We start from the raw sequence: 17,380 nt of genomic DNA on the forward strand, positions 1-17,380 counted from the left end.
GGGCGACAATAATTGGCTTGAGTACAGGGGGCGTGGCTTGACGGGAGCATGGTTTGAAGGATTAGATGCATGTTTTGAATTATCGAGAATACATGATACTGGTAGTTAATTTTATTATTTTGCACACAAAAAAAAGTAACAACAAAAAAAAAAATTGTGGCCTCTCCACTACTTAAATTTCTGTCCATCCTGGGTGGGGATGGAACTCGCTTTTTCAGCTTTTCTAATCATTATCATGTGGTCTAACCACTCAACCACTAAGACAATGAAAATTACTGGCATTATAAGTATATCCGTGATAGGTGTTTCCGCCCAGGCGACTAGGTTTGCTGTAAAACTTTATAAAAAGCACCCTCCATCCATCCATCTTCTTCCGCTTAAGCTCTGACACTGATCATACAGGGAGCGGACCGGCACAATCAGACAGTCCCATACCCCATACTCTCTGAGCACTCCCCACAGGACTTCCCGAGGGACATGGTCGAATGCCTTCTCCAAGTCCACAAAGCACATGTAGACTGGTTGGGCAAACTCCCATGCACCCTCAAGGACCCTGCCGAGAGTATAGAGCTGGTCCACAGTTCTACGACCAGGACGAAAACCACAGTTCCTCCTGAATCCGAGGTTCGACTATCCGGCGTAGTCTCCTCTCCAGTACACCTGAATAGACCTTACCGGGAAGGCTGAGGAGTGTGATCCCACAATAGTTGGAACACACCCTCCGGTTCCCCTTCTTAAAGAGAGGAACCACCACCCCGGTCTGCCAATCCAGAGGTACCGCCCCCGATGTCCACGCGATGCTGCAGAGTCTTGTCAACCAAGACAGCCCCACAGCATCCAGAGCCTTAAGGAACTCCGGGCGGATCTCATCTACACCCGGGGCCTTGCCACCGAGGAGCTTTTTAACTACCTCAGCAACCTCAGCCCCAGAAATAGGAGAGCCCACCACAGATTCCCCAGGCACTACGTTCTCATAGGAAGACGTGTTGGTGGGATTGAGGAGGTCTTCGAAGTATTCCCTTCACCGATCCACAACATCCGCAGTCGATGTCAGCAGAACACCATTCTCACCATACACGGTGTTGACAGTGCACTGCTTCCCCTTCCTGAGGCGGTGGTCCAGAATCGCTTCGAAGCCATCCGGAAGTCGTTTTCCATGGCTTCCCCGAACTCCTCCCATGTCCGAGTTTTTGCCTCCCCGACCGCTGAAGCCGCACACCGCTTGGCCTGTCGGTGCTGTCCGCTGCCTCAGGAGTCCTATGAGCCAAAAGAACCCGATAGGACTCCTTCTTCAGCTTAACGGCATCCCTCACCGCCGGTGTCCACCAATAGGTTCTAGGATTACCGCCACAACAGGCACCATTTACCTTGCGGCCACAGGTCCAATCAGCCGCCTCGGACTCAATGTCCAGCACCCACCTTGTGACATGTTCAAAGTTCTTCCACAGGTGGGAATTGAAACTCTCTCTGACAGGAGACTCTGCCAGACGTTCCCAGCAAACCCTCACAATTACTGACATTATAAGTATATCCGTGATAGGTGTGTCCGCCCAGGCGACTAGGTTTGCTGTAAAATTTTATAAAAAGCACCCTGTGATCTATTAATTGACATTTTACAAACTATTTTTGTTTCTCAATGGTGTCTCACGTTTCAGGTCGGCAAAATTTAAGTTGAAAAACACCTCCCGATGGCCAGTCCACCCCTGTAACCTGCTCTCTTCCTGGTCCGATATAATACGCTGTAAAATATATGCGTAATATTACAAAAGCACTGTTTGAAAAAGTTAATGATCTCACTCACCAGTTCGAAAGCAACACAGCAAACGTTGATAAATAATTTATATCACTAATATTTCTCTCCTGTGAATGATTGCGACTCGCTCTTATCTCGTATCTGACCACTGATTGGTCAGGCTGTCAATCAGTGTCAAGAAGGCAAGAAGGAAAAACAATCTATGAGCTTGTGGGCGGTTGAAAGGGACAAGTTTCAGTCTGAGCAGAGATTTTCAGCCTGGCACTAATGTTTGACTTCTCCATTTTAATAGCGTTACATTATTTTCGGACGGTAAAAAGTACAGGGGATAAAAACTGCCTTTTACATCACCATTGAGACACATGTTTCTCTCCACATTCATGTTATCATGCTCTAACCTGTGCACCAGACAACTATAACTTAAACCCCTCCTGCAGTGCAATCTACAACAGAACCCACTTTTTCAGCACGCTGGAAGTACAGTTCACTCTGGGGGACGCTGGCACTAACTGTGAGCCTGCACTGGAATGATCCAGACGCAAGAAATTGGATATTGCCAAAAAAATTTAATATAGGAGATATGTTGATTAATTGTTAACATAAACAAAACAACATCATTAAAAAAAACGGCAAGGACAAAATTAAAACACATCAATTTGTTTCAATCAACCCTTTAAGTCATCTATTAGCGAGAAAATTAGAAAATTATATTTCTGAATAGACGATATGTCTATTTTTTTTGTATATAACAGTCCAAATATGTTGAAACACACAATCAATTGCCTGTCTTTGCAGCACGATCGCCTTTTTCATAGCCGTACGTGTGAAACTGTGCCAGTTTGCACACAGATTTTTAAAAGTCCTAAATATAGAAGCATAACAGGGGCCGCAAAACAGTTTTAGTCTTAAAAATTACATTGTGTGAGCTAAATGATTATATTTGCGTCTCCTGCCATTATTGTGGGCGTTCTGTTAATCACCATAAATTCTACATATTCATGAAGACAGACACGCTTAGTAGATCAGCTTTGCGTTTGCAAGCATGTTTGCACAAAACACGCAAACCTTTAGTAGATCAGGTCCAAAAGTACAGACATTTTGCAGATTAAACAGTATGGACATACACAGTATTAGTACTTTTTAATGACTGACCTTTTGAGCTGCAGGGTCTGCATGAGCTGCTTGCTGAGTTCTGGCTGCGGCAGAGACGATGCACTGGTTGAGCGCTCCAGGAACGAGTGTGTGCTCAGTGCCACTTCTCTAATCTTGCCGCTGGTCGTCTGGCACGTCAACACCCCGTTGTACAACAGCAAAGGCTTCGGGGAAGAGACAAGGGCCGTGCTCCCGACTAGTATCACTCGCGGGCCTGAGCACCCAATAGGAAGGAAAGATTGAAAGTTAAGTTAAATTACCCATGATTGTCACACACACATTAGGTGTGGCGAAATTATTCTCTGCATTTGAACCATCACAAAGGAAAGATAAAAACAAATCTTAATAATTTTAGTTGACAAGCTGTAAAAAATATCCCAGCTGAGGTGGCGACTTGTAAAGGGTGTACCCTGCCGCCCAGGTGCAGCTGGGATAGGCTTCAATCAATCAATCAATCAATCAATCAATGTCCTTTATTTAACCAGGTAAAAACTAATTGAGATTAAAATCTCTTTTCCAAGAGTGACCTGGCCAAAACAGCAGCAAGACAAAGTTACAGAAATATATATAAAAACAACAAAAACATCAGCAGTTACACACAACAATTAAAAAATATAAATTTCTTACATATGTTAACCTAAAAACATGTAATAGGTCAAAAAATTGATAAAATGTTACAGTAAAAACAACTTAAAAACAAGTTCAATGTCCAATAGAAACAGTTTCTCGATCCTTTAAAATGGCTTGAAATTCCCCCAAAGTGATCAATCAGCTCAAGTAACCTCAGATCCTTCTGTAAATTATTCCAGCCCCCCTGCAACCCTGAGAGGAACAAGTGGTAGAAAATGGATGGATGTCTAGAGCCTGCATTGGTTGATATCTAAATGGATTATAAATAGGGCAGTTGCCTGGGAATGAAGTATGAAAGCCAGCTAAATGAACCACTACACTGCCCAAGTAAACAATACAAATTTTTGGACTCAATGAAAGCAAAAGGGATGCAGTCGCCTACCATGGATGGTTGTTTTATGCACGGCATAAGTGTAGGCCTTGTCGTCATCGTAGGCTGCAAAAACTCCTCTGTCCCCGAGCCAGTTGTCCCATAGCACCCCCGTGATGGTAGGGGAGAAATTTGGAAGCTCAAGGCAGGAATCTGCTGTCTGGACAGGAACAAACAAACTGTGAATAAACTGGATATGTAAGAATAAATTATTTGAATTGGCTGTGATTTCAGCCTTATGATAAGAAAACACACTGCGTGTACTCACGCTTGAGAGGGTAAGTAGGAAACCGCCCTTCTTGTCATCAATGAAAACCAAGCGCGTACCATTTACATCAGGAAACACTTTCTTCACAGACACCGCATGGCTGTAAGTGCTCACAGTCTCCCAATCCTCCACCAAGACACACGCCACGTTACCTAACTGAGACGTAACAGAGGGAGGTGTTTTCCTAAAGTAATGAATTAACATAATGATTAAAGAACAAATCTTGCACATGTGAGCCTTACATCAGTTCCATAGTAGAGGAAGTCCGCGGTGAGGGCGTGGCAAAGAATACGCCCTTTTCTGTCATCGTCTGGAAACAACTTCATCTGCTTCCTCTCCTCCTGCTCACTGCCATCGATCTAGAACACACACAAGGTAACATGCATGGACAAAGCTATTCCCACACGCACGCAGCAAACTTACCATGTGCAGCTGCACTTTGCCATCAAACAGCGCTGCAGCGTATTTTGCATTAAGGCACATGCTGGCAACTGTCCCGAAGTACTCAATCTCCTTCAGTTTGGTAAAAACTGAACAAATACAGTCCTGTTTAATGAACATGCATTAATGTGACTGAAAAAATGTATCAGACAGACACACACCAGATTCTTGTTTAAGAGGGGCGTAGAACCAGGCTTTGTTGTTCATTCCAACAGCCACATGGAAAGGTCCCACAGCAATAAACGTTGGTTCTATTTCCACTTGTATGACCACAGGAGTTGTCTGAAAAACACATTCAATTACTGAGGTGCATTATGAGTCCAGCGAGCAGTCATCTAATGCTTTTTTTCCCTGATGATTCTGTTAGAAGACAGCATATCTTCTTTTTAACATACTAATGGCATACAATGTATATACACAAACCCTGTTTTAGCTGCAGTGACTTCCTGATTTATAGTTTCACAAATCATTCTTCACTCGACATACTATTTTGTCTATTTAATAACAGACATAAATATATGCACATATGCCAAAATATTCGGAACAAACAAGTTTTATCAAGTATTGCCTTTACAGTGATAATAATGCTAAAATGTTGTATGCCTGATTAATTGTGCGCTGCAGGTGTTTGCTTGTTCTACTTTGATGGATTTGCCTCTTGGATATAATTATACTTTGTTTGCTAAACTTCTATTCAGCGATAAGTCAACATGTCCTTTGTATTAGTTTTAGTTTGGGTTTAGCCGTATTTCTAAAACGACCGTACTATTTAAATTTATACTGTAGCCAACCTTTTCCCCTAAAAAATAATGTCTAAAGGCATAGTCTTTGACCTTTTATTGTGTTTTGTTTACTTTTTCAATTAATGTCAAAGTGGTCTAGCACTTTTAAACTGGCTTCACTGCGGTAGAAAGTATCTTTTCTCTACCATTTGACCTATGAACCTATTTTTTTTTCTATTTATATAAACTTTGGACATAGTCTGGAATATAAACACATAACTTTTGAGCATATTAGATTTAATTGAATTGTAGTTTTCAATGTAGTTTTTTGTTTATTGTTCATTTGTGATTATTTACAGTAAATACAAATATTTACATAACTTGTCAAATATTAATTATACATTATTTGTTAATATCTATCTATTTTTTGTTGGTTGTGTCTTTTATGCAAACACTTAGGCCCCCTCAGCCAAATCTACTTCCGGTCAACAAAAGTAATAAAACAATCCCTTGTTTATCGCTGTTAATTGGTTACAGGCCTGACCATAGTAAATTAATTTCTGCAAGGTAGGAATTATTAAATTAATCAATCCAACTTTGTTTGTATATCCCTTCCTAATCACAAGTGCCTCAGAGTGCTTCAGAAACTACAACATCATTCCCTGATCTGAACCCACAAAGAAAAACTCTAAAAGCCCAAAATGGGAAAAGAGGAAACTTTGGAAAGGGCCGCAGATAATATATAAATCTTATTTATAAATGGAATATTTTCATAGCTAGCACATACAAAGACCTGTTCACGACTTTTTAAATACGAAAGTCCTGTAGACATCAAATAACACCCATATAGTCACCATTACAAGAAACACATTTTGAGGTAGAGGGATGACTCAGCATTCTGGTTACTGTGGTCTGATGACCTCCTGGTACAGATGGCTCCAGTGATAGTGTTTACTCACCTGGCTACTCTGTAGTCAGCCATACATTCATGTGTTATTGTGTGTGCGTATGCATGTGTTTGGTATTTGACTGTGTGTGTGTGTGCAATGATGTGGGGTGTGGGTCATCGGGGTATTGCTTTTGAGTCTGAAAGCACTTTGTGCTGCACTTCTTTTACTGTATGTATGAAAATAGCTTTATAAATACGGTTTGATTGATTGATTGACTGTATTACAATACTCACTATGCTGCAGTCAGTCCCTAGTGTGTTACATGGGTAATATTAAAGACTGAAATGGAGGCACAAACAAAATCTTATTTAGGGCCACAAAAAGTATGTTATAAGTAAACATTTCTTAGCCATTGTTAAAACATGCATACAAGCAATAGGGAGATATCTTGCTGCTGTATTTGTTTAGAGTGTATAAAGGACATATCAATAATATGGTTCAAATAATGTAGGTCCCCTCACCCCATAGTTTGCCACTGTGACCTCCAGCAAAGATGTAAGGTAGGCCAGTCTGGTTCCATAGCTGTCACCCAAGATAGGCAGCTTTGTGAGGAAGACATGGAGAGTCCCTTTCTGTGTGGAAACTGCTAGGAGCTGGCCGTCATCTGTCCAGCTCAGCTGGTCCAGACCTGAAAGAACAGAGTAGAAGGCAGGTAGGTGGTTGGTAGATTTGCAAAGTATAGTCCACTATCTCACCTTTCGTCTCATCCTCTAGCTGGATGACATTGCTGATGTACTTGAGGTCCCAGAGGTCGTGGATCTTTATGCTACAACAGTGAACAGTTTTGATGGTTTCAACTGCAAAGATGAAGTGTTACCTCCTTTGAGCAGTTTGTGCATACCAGTTATCCCCACAGGTAGCTGCCTTGTTTAATGCTGATGAGATGGCTACACTGCTTAGGCTGTCTTTATGGTTGCGAACCTCACAGATCTCCTCTCCGGTCTCTGTGTCATGCGTGGAAATGACAAGGAAGTATCCATTGGAGAAGCCAATGAGTATATACCCATCACCAAACCTAATAATAGGGCGGGAAATATCATTTCAAATATGAATTACATGAGTTTTGGAATAATTGAAATTTATATTTTATTTCAGGATGATTTGTGATACTTGGTATGTTTATGCTGTACCAGCGATAAGAGACAATGGATCCGTAATCCGCCAAAAACTCCAGGTCATGACAGTCATCAGTGTTGTGGACGTTAAATAGAATCAAAACCTTCTTGTCCACACAGACACTCACCTGGAGAACAAGTAATTGTGTAGAATAAGTGTAATTCATCAAATGATACACTCACTAGACACTTTGAGATGTGCAATCAATAGACACACATAAACAAATCACAATCAAATGAGACAGCTGTGTCTTGGATGTGCGTGTGTGTGTGTGTGTTTGTGCACAAGTCAGAGAATGACAGCTGAGAGTTTGACATTATCTGTCAAAAAAAAAATCAAATCTATTGATTAAATTTTTCTATTATTCTTTTTGCTGCATGTTTGCTGATCATTGTGGTAAATAAAGCCATTATTGATGATCACATCCTCATTCTTTTTACAGCGCCTGATAGACGATACAATACCCTAAATATGTATTTTCTATCAAATAGCCGCATAGTTCAAAGATGACCTCCCGGTTCAGTCGAAATATTTGTAGGCTATGCATTAAACATCCCAAGATATCCAAATGCAGCATATAATTGCGCAATCAGTCGCCTTGAGTTTTATGCCTTCTTTTCTACTCACACAGAGACACAGCAGGTAAATGATGGGCATTTAACATTTTGATAGGTTATTCAAAGTGGCATTATGGTACCTTTGTACTTACAGTATCTCAATGGATGTTTTGCAGGTGTCTCCAGAATATGTTTGTGTAGTTTTTCTCTTTTATCGTTTTATTACATGTGGTGTACACTGTCTCCAAACCTCAAGTGTAATGCAATGTTTCGGAGCATGGACTTATTCAAGGTTTAGAGGCGCATAAAATCGAAAGCACTTAAGTTGATGAGAGAATACACAGAAGGCCAAATTTGACACGTAACGCCCACATTTCAGGGTTGCTCCACCCAGAGTATGCATCGTGAATGAAGGAACGCAGTGATAGACTTAAGTCAAGAGGGAGAATGCTGCATGGCCACAATCTGTACAATTGTGCAGTTTATTCAACTTAAGGATATTGGACAATAGGGCTGTAACTGCAATGAAGCATTTAAGGCAGTTATTCTCCAACTGTGGTATGCTAACAACTAGTGGAACGCAGGCTCCACCTAGTGGTACGCCAAAGAATCATTTGATTAAATTAAAGTGTTTTATCTTCCTATATTTCAACACAGTGTTAGTGGTCAAACCATGTGTAATGTTACAGTGACCAAAAATATTATATATACACTTGTTAAATAAAACCTCTGCCTTATTTTTAATGAATACTTAGGCCTACTACGCTGCTGTATTTTAATGTTGGTCAATATGGTGGTACTTGGACAGCCAAGTTTTTTCTGAGGTGGTACTTGGTGAAAAATGTTTCAGAACCATTGCTGTATATATAGCTGCCGTCCCTCGTTTATCGCTGGTTCCAGGCATGACCACGATTAATACATTTACCTGTAGTAGGAATCATAAATTATAAATTAAATATTTTTATAGTTAGATCATACAAAGGGGTTATGATCTTCAGAAAACGTTATTCTACAATATGGAAGTTTTCGAGACATGAAATAACGCATTTTGGTTACCTTTATACTCTTTTCATCCAATATAGTAATGGTGCCTGAGGCTGAGCCCCAATAATGAACGGTGTGCACTGATTGGTTTGGTCTACTCTAGTGGCCAATACAGTGCTACTGTAATATTTATATTTTTAGTTTATCCAGATATTTTATGGTTGAAAATGCTTAATTTAGGACCAAAAAGTTTGAGAAAATGCTTTGAAAAACATTTTTGAATCCCTAAAATATCTGCAATGTGGTGAAGCCGCAATATTGATCTGGGGAGGGACGACTGTGTCAAGATGAAAGACGTTTTTATTGTGAACGTGGCGCCACTATTGTGAAACTCACAGTGTTCTCTCCTTGGGATGTCCTTTCGTTTGTCTTCATCACTGAGAAGTTAATATCGCCAGGTGACCCACCTATGTTGTACTAGCACACAGAATGGACAAATGAGGTGTATTTATTGTATTCATAGTCATAAAAAAAAGCAGCTACTCTTCCATGGTGACAGAAACATCCTTGGCTGTCTGTTAACATGTGATTACCGTTTTGATATAGCCCCCATCTTGATTGCTGATGCTCAGAAAGTGGTCTTCGCATCCAAGGACCAGCAGATTCTGATCACTCCAACAGCCACAAGTGATCTTCTTGGTGTGTTTTCCTAACATGCCACAGAGGAAAAGACCATTTCTAAATAATGCACAGGAACAGTACTAAATCATACATGAATGTTGGTGAAGTGTCCGTGTTACCCAGTATTGGGATCTTGTGTGAAGTCTGTTGATTGTAGATCACCAGATTTCCGTTCACGGTCCCAGCTGCCAACAGAGGCGCTGTTTTGGACCACACAATGAAGGACATGTGATCCCTGTGAGGAGGAAAGGTGCTTTTTAGTTACTTGGCTTCCTAAACCCGGTCTGTCTTTAAGTTCAAGCATCACAGGAAAGGCTTTAATTTGATTTTCAAGCTAATTAGTAATCAACCACTCAGTAAAAATGTTGCTTCCCTGGTAAAAAAAAGTAAATAAGACAGATCGTTAACTAGGTTGTGCAACTATCTTTTTAAATACACAGTGGTACCTCAACTTAAGAGTGCCCCACCTTAAGAGTATTTTGAGATAAGAGCTGTCTCTCGGCTAATTGTTATTTTAAGTTACGAGCAAAAATTTGAGTTACAAGCATCTCCGCCATTAGTTGGTGTAGCAAATGTCACAGGGAACCATCTGGTCTTGTTTGCTAGCATTAGCTTATTGCGAGAGATTGGAAGGAAGAAAGTAAGTATGAAGGACAGTGCTGAGAAGAAGTGGATGACATTCATTTAATTAAAAAAAGAAATCATCAAAAACATGACTGAGCGTGCCGCCAACTTGGCAATGCAATTTGAAGCGTTGCAATGCTAGTCTGAACCGTACTAAAGCAGAGCAATGTTAAGATAATATCAAAACGGTGACCATGCATCCATGAAAATATTGAAAAGCTGCTAATGGTGTGTTTGACGGAGAAGCAGTTGGAAGGAGATACCGTAGAATCCACTCTCCCAGGTAAATCCATCCATTTTCTACCGCTTGTCCCTTTTGGGGTCGCGGGAGGTCGCTGGAGTCTATCTCAGCTGCATTCGGGCGGAAGGCGTGGTACACCATGGACAAGTCGCCACCTCATCACAGGGCCAACACAGATAGACAGCCAACATTCACACTCACATTCACACACTAGGGACCATTTAGTGTTGCCAATCAACCTATCCCCAGGTGCATGTCTTTGGAGGTGGGAGGAAGCCGGAGTACCCACAGGGAACCCACGCAGTCACGGGGAGAACATGCAGACTCCACACAGAAAGATACCGAGCCCGATTGAACTCAGAACTACTCAGGACCTTCGTATTGTGAGGCAGATGCACTAACCCCTCTTCCACCGTGCTGCCTTCCCAGCTAAATGCTTTTCATAAAATTACAGTAGTTGTTTATACAACGTTTTTTTACAATATATATTATCTAAAATTATGTCTTTTTTTAAAATGGCATGTTACATGTTAAAAGTGTGCTATTTTGAGGGGAGGGCAAGCACCTATTAATTGATTTGAATTCATTTCAATTCATTGCGACCATGATTTGAGGTACAAGTGTTTCGAGTTAAAAGCAGAACAACTTAAGCTCATAAATTGAGGTACTACTGTATGGTCATTGTATCAATATCTAATGGTGTGTTCAGAGCATTTCACAGTGCCATACCTCATGCCACTGTCAATCTTAGATGTTTTATTCACGCTGGCATCCCAAAGGTAGATGGCGCTGGAATTGGCTGCTATCACTGCCAAAATGTCCCCATCCTTATCCCAGTCCATGCCCACACAACGCCTAGGAGAGCAGGCCAATGCAAAGCATCGTGTTACCAGAATCATTGTCTCTCGTCTGAATTTGATTTTTTTCTTCCTTCACACATACCCGGGAAGGCTGATTTCAGTCCACTTGTGTCCATGGCGATCGAATATTTTTACTGAGCTGTCTTGTCTGTTGGACATAGGTTTAATAAGGTTAAACATGTATAAAAGTAGACATTTTTACTCACCCTGCAACAGCTATATAATTCCCAAGGGATTTCTGCCACTTATACAGTAACTTAGAGCCTGTCCAGGCATCATCCACAAGGGTGAAGACACTCTGTGGACACAGTGTTGACATGAATCAGTAACAATTTTGACATGTATGTAAATTAAAGACATTTAAACATTGAGAACAAATGTGAAATATCTCAGAGACTCATGTAAGAAAGGCTAATTATAATTATGATGCTGATTTCTTTTTACTGTGTGTGCAACAAGTAGATGCGTTATTATAGTTACCACAAACTAAATTTGCAGTAAATTAGTGATGTGCGGAACAATACTTAAATAACGATACCGGCAAATACCATATCATTCTGCGCTAATATCGATTCTCAAATGAAAAACTATCGATACTTTTTAAACTTTAGTTATTTGAGACAATGTGTATCATTAATAGGGACACATTGTAAAAAAAATAGCTACACATGTGAATGAGGCAATGTGTCAATTTTCAATGCTCTTGTTTACAACATGTTCAGTATTTTCACGTTACCTTGTTAATGTAACTGAATTTACTTATTCTAATAGTAGTCCCTATTAATTAAATTATTGTATTGCTTTTATTATGTTACTTATTTACATTTTGTTAAGGTTTGAAACACCATTTTCATGCACTTTATATAATTCTGTCCTAGTTTTTTTCGGTTGTATTAGCTTGGCAATATTGTTATTCACGCCACTACCTCATCATACTTCAGAGTATGAAATTTAAAAAAAATATGGCAAATAAATGATAACAATACATAATAATAATAAATATAATAATACATATAATAGAATAAATAATAAAAATAAACAAATAACTATTCTTTATGCAATGTCATTATTTGAAATACCGGTACACAACTCTTTCAATTTTAGCAGACATATAAGGTACATTTGCACAAAGTATTGGTATTGAATCAGTATTGCCAAAACAAAAGTCTGAATTTTACTCTGTATCGGATGGGAAAGAAAATTAGTGGTATTGCACATCACAACAGTAAATACAAAGACTGTGAATAACTCAAAGAATAATTCATGTTGGAGCAAAAATTGTTTTAAATTTCTAACTTTAGGGCTGTCAAACTAAAATCGCCTCATGATTGTATTACACAATTGCCAATGCATTTGATTATTAGATTTTTTATGTAAAAATTAATGGACAACTTGGTCTGAAATCATAAGACACAGATGTCAAACTCAAGGCCTGGGGGCCAGATCTGGCCCTCCACATTATTTCATGTGGCCTCAAAAGCTTGGAACAATGTGTGTCAATGAAGCAATTCGTCTTTCTTAATAAATGTATTTGTTCTTTAAATTTTGACAGAAAACATGCATGTACGGCAAGCATTTGCATGTCTTTTGGCTTTAACATTATTTAAACACGCATCAAACATTATATTAACATATATTTTCTTGAAATAAAAATAGATACTTAAATATCTGCTTGTCACACTGACTTACGATGTTAAGCAAGTTATCCATCAATTTGTATATATATATATATATATATATATATATATATATATATATATATATATATATATATATATATATATATATATATATATATATATATATATATATATATATACATCCATCCACTTTCTACCGCTTGTCCCTTACGGGTCGCGGGGGGTGCTAGAGCCTATCCCAGCTGCACACGGGCAAAAGGCGGGGTACACATATATATATATATATATATATATATATATATATATATATATATATATATATATATATATATATATATATATATATATATATATATATATATATACAGTACAGGCCAAAAGTTTCATTCAATGCATTTTCTTTATTTCATGACTATTTACATTGTAGATTTTCTACTGAAGGCCAGGTCAGGAAAAAACACAGAGGCTATATCATCCCTACAAGCCTGTTTCGCAGTCTATCACTATATATATATATATATATATATATATATATATATATATATATATATATATATATATATATATATATATATATATATATATATATATATATATATATATATATATATATATATATATATATATATACTGTATATATGTATATTTATATATATATACACATATATATATATATATACTGTATATATGTATATTTATATATATATACATATATATATATATATATATATATATATATATATATATATATATATATATATATATATATATATATATATATATATATATATATATATATATAAACTGCAAGTAAATGCATATGCAATTGTGTAACAATAACATTATAGATTAATATTCATATATATTCACTGTTGCAATCTGCATTCTGTGGGCACCCATAACTGCGATGTGGCCCTCAATAAAAATCGAGTTTGACACCCCTGTCATATGGTGACAAACAGATATATAAGTATTTTCTTTCATCTGAAAGTATAATACAGTATATAATTACATACAGTAACATTTGTTGCAGATAATATTAGAGTTTAAAATGTATGCTTTTTAATTAAGTACATACATTTTTTCTGTCAAAATGGAAAAAATTAATACTGTAAATTTAGTAAGAAAGATCAAGTACTCTATTGACACACTTTATTTGACACACATCAGCCCCGGAGCCTTAAGTTTAAAACATATTCTATAGATGACTGAGCTGCAGTAACAAATGCAAAAAAGTAAGTGATTTGTCAATTGGATGAAGAAAAATGCATTTGTAATAACTTGCTTTTAGATTTTGCTCTTTGCAGTAGTTTTGCAAAATTTGCGTTAGCAGGTTAGTTATTAAGGCTGCCAGTTAACAAGTGATGAAAACATTTTCCAACTAAACTTTATCACAAGCAACAAAAAAACAATTAGATGTGATTTACCAACCTTCATATTGGTCTGATTTAACACCTTTTGGTCCACAGTCGAAATGTCCAAACCGTTCAGTCCATGTAGCCGTTCGATTAGCCACAATGCTCCGCCCTTTTCAAGTTATTTGTAGTATAAACGTGAACATAGGCACGTTAAAATAAGATTGACATGGAATTTAGAATGTAGACTAATGTTTTGGATAATAGCTTCCGACTTAATAGACGCAGAGGCGTCTGAGGCAGAAGTCATAGCAACAGTCCTGAGCCAATCAGCCTCTTCTAAACTCCATTTCCGGCGTTTGCCACCGGATATCCGCGTCATATTTTCTTTTCCGACAAGAAACATGTGTGTATCTCTTCAAAAGTTCTGATCAACTTAGCCACTCATATATACTTTATGTTTACGTGTAATATATATATATATATATATATATATATATATATATATATATATATATATATATATATATATATATATATATATATATATATATATATATATATATATATATATATATATATATATATATATATATATATATATATATATATATATATATATATATATATATATTATTTTTTATTTTTTTTTATTGAACAACAAACATACATTTATAATTCACACAATTGATTGATAGATTGAAACTGTTATTAGTATATTGCACAGTACAGTACATATTCCACTAAATGGTAACACCCGTTACACCCGTATAAGTTTTTCAACTTGTTTAAGTCGGGGTCCGCGTTAATCAATACATGGTACAAATATATACTATCAGCATAATACAGTCATCACACAAGTTAATCATCAGAGTATATACATTGAATTATTTACATTATTTACAATCTTTATTTACAAATAGCCAAGGCACTTTCAACATCAAGGGGAAAAAAACAAAAAAACAAATACAGATAGAGTAATAATACAAAAAAATATGAAAACAAATTAACAAAAAAGAAAAAAGACAAAAAGGGCTACCTAAATCACTTTAAATGTTTTTTTAACAAGGATATCAATTTAAGGGCTTTTGTACTTTTAATAATTTTCCTAGATTTGATTGATAATTGTAACCCATTAAGCCGTACAATATATTAGTTACATTCAATGGTGTCGAAGTGGCGGAATAAGCGGGGCTGTTGTACTGAGACCCCAAGCACAAGGGGGCCCCTGGGATTTTGTAAAGTTTGAATGTGTTATTCTGTCATTTAAATATAGATAGATAGATAGATAGATAGATAGATAGATAGATAGATAGATAGATAGATAGATAGATAGATAGATAGATAGATAGATAGATAGATAGATAGATAGATAGATAGATAGATAGATAGATAGATAGATAGATAGATAGATAGATAGATAGATAGTACTTTATTGATTCCTTCAGGAGAGTTCCCTCACGAAAATTAAAATTCCAGCAGCACAGTACAGATTTGAGATAGAATTTAAAAAAAGTAAATAATGGCGGTATAAATGGAAATAAAATAGAAAATATAACAATGAAAATTAAAATTAAAAGTAACAATAAGAATACAAATATAACAGTAAAAATAAGAATATAACAAGAGAAACTAGGCAGTAGTGACCATGTTATAAAAATAAACAAAACAAATGTAGAAAAACGGTAATACTGTCGATTATATGAAAGATGTGATGTGTATATTGCACCTTTAAAATGTATTGCACTGTTATTGCTGTTCATTGCACTGTTTTTTGTGCAGTTTATTGTATGTAATATGTAAGTTATACATATAAAAAAAGAGGATAATATAAAATAAATATAGCTGTGAATTTTCAATTTTAAGGTTGTTTGAATCGAATTAAGGACGTCTAAATACCTTCACACCCTTTAAAGAATGAGACATTTTGGAACAAAATTGGAGTGATAGAGGTAAGGTGAAATATAATATATCTATATGTGGCAGCATAGGAGAAATTATGTACAAAATGTACTTTTGCATTTAATTACACAAAACGGTGGTGCATTTAAGGACCCTCGATTAAAGTTAGAAAGAGAAATGTCACTTGCTTTTAAAGACAAGGGCAGGCTGACTACAGGAGATGCACTGTATATATATAACTCTATATAACTATATAACTATATAATCATAATAAAAATGATGTGTATCAGATCATCGCTACTTTACCTTACGAAATAAAGGAAAATATGACATACTTAAAACCATATTTAAGCTTAGCTTGACCTACTTTTACCATAACACTATATACATTATGGCAGCACGGTGATACAGTGGTTAGTGCTCATGCCTCACAGTAAGAAGGTCCTGAGTTCGATTTTCAAGTCCAAGGTCTTTCTGAGTGGAGTTTGCATGTTCTCCCCATGACTGGGTACTCCGGCTTCCTCCCGCCTCCAAAGACATGCACCTGGGGATAGGATTGAAAATCATATTTCATAATAATATCTAATTTACTTACTTATGACACCATGTGTACAACGAAAAGTGTTTTCAGTACAGCCCGTCCAAAAACAGACATACAGTATACAGGGGTAGACAGAACAGGAAGCCTGATGGGTCGCCACCAAGTGGCGCCCCTACAGGTAGGAAGGAAAAGTCAACATGGGGGTAGGATTCAATGGGGGAAAAGCAACTCCCCAACTGAGGTTCTATTGGTAGGCTCAGTTTGAGACAAGAAAAAAATCTCACGCAACATAAGCACATATTACAAAACTAATAATAAATAATTTCACCTTGCATAGCAGGCAGATTCTCCAAGATGTTATCCAGTTTGCGATTTAGTTCAGAAATCGCATCTTCCAAATTTGTTGATACACCAAGGAAACCCTTACTCCAATCAGCATATTTCCTGTTATCGGCATGCTAAATAGGTATATGTCTTTAGTATCTTTGATTGACAGACAACCAAAGATTCTAATAGTGAGGTAAAGTCTTTAACCAGCTAATCAGAGGTGCATTTGACATGGATGTTAAAATCACCACAGATCAAAACTTTAT

General features: G+C 37.1%; 1 protein-coding gene across 1 annotated transcript in view; it reads right to left on the bottom strand.

The window, feature by feature from the left end:
- Positions 1–14,699, bottom strand: part of wdr19 (WD repeat domain 19) — a 40,131-nt gene extending 25,432 nt beyond the window's left edge. The window contains exons 1-17 of the mRNA XM_062032605.1: positions 14,421–14,699; positions 11,556–11,647; positions 11,432–11,497; positions 11,219–11,344; positions 9,744–9,859; positions 9,537–9,652; positions 9,340–9,420; positions 7,417–7,529; positions 7,128–7,301; positions 6,982–7,052; positions 6,748–6,914; positions 4,776–4,896; positions 4,597–4,703; positions 4,416–4,532; positions 4,174–4,329; positions 3,918–4,065; positions 2,906–3,119 (exon numbers count right to left, since the gene is read on the bottom strand). Coding sequence (XP_061888589.1) covers positions 2,906–3,119; positions 3,918–4,065; positions 4,174–4,329; positions 4,416–4,532; positions 4,597–4,703; positions 4,776–4,896; positions 6,748–6,914; positions 6,982–7,052; positions 7,128–7,301; positions 7,417–7,529; positions 9,340–9,420; positions 9,537–9,652; positions 9,744–9,859; positions 11,219–11,344; positions 11,432–11,497; positions 11,556–11,647; positions 14,421–14,426 — 1,991 coding nt within the window. The 5' untranslated portion in view covers positions 14,427–14,699. The remainder of the gene's footprint in view (positions 1–2,905; positions 3,120–3,917; positions 4,066–4,173; positions 4,330–4,415; positions 4,533–4,596; positions 4,704–4,775; positions 4,897–6,747; positions 6,915–6,981; positions 7,053–7,127; positions 7,302–7,416; positions 7,530–9,339; positions 9,421–9,536; positions 9,653–9,743; positions 9,860–11,218; positions 11,345–11,431; positions 11,498–11,555; positions 11,648–14,420) is intronic.
- Positions 14,700–17,380: the final 2,681 nt, after the last annotated feature.

Source organism: Entelurus aequoreus, linkage group LG22, assembly GCF_033978785.1.
Source record: "Entelurus aequoreus isolate RoL-2023_Sb linkage group LG22, RoL_Eaeq_v1.1, whole genome shotgun sequence".
NCBI classification, from domain to species: domain Eukaryota; kingdom Metazoa; phylum Chordata; class Actinopteri; order Syngnathiformes; family Syngnathidae; genus Entelurus; species Entelurus aequoreus.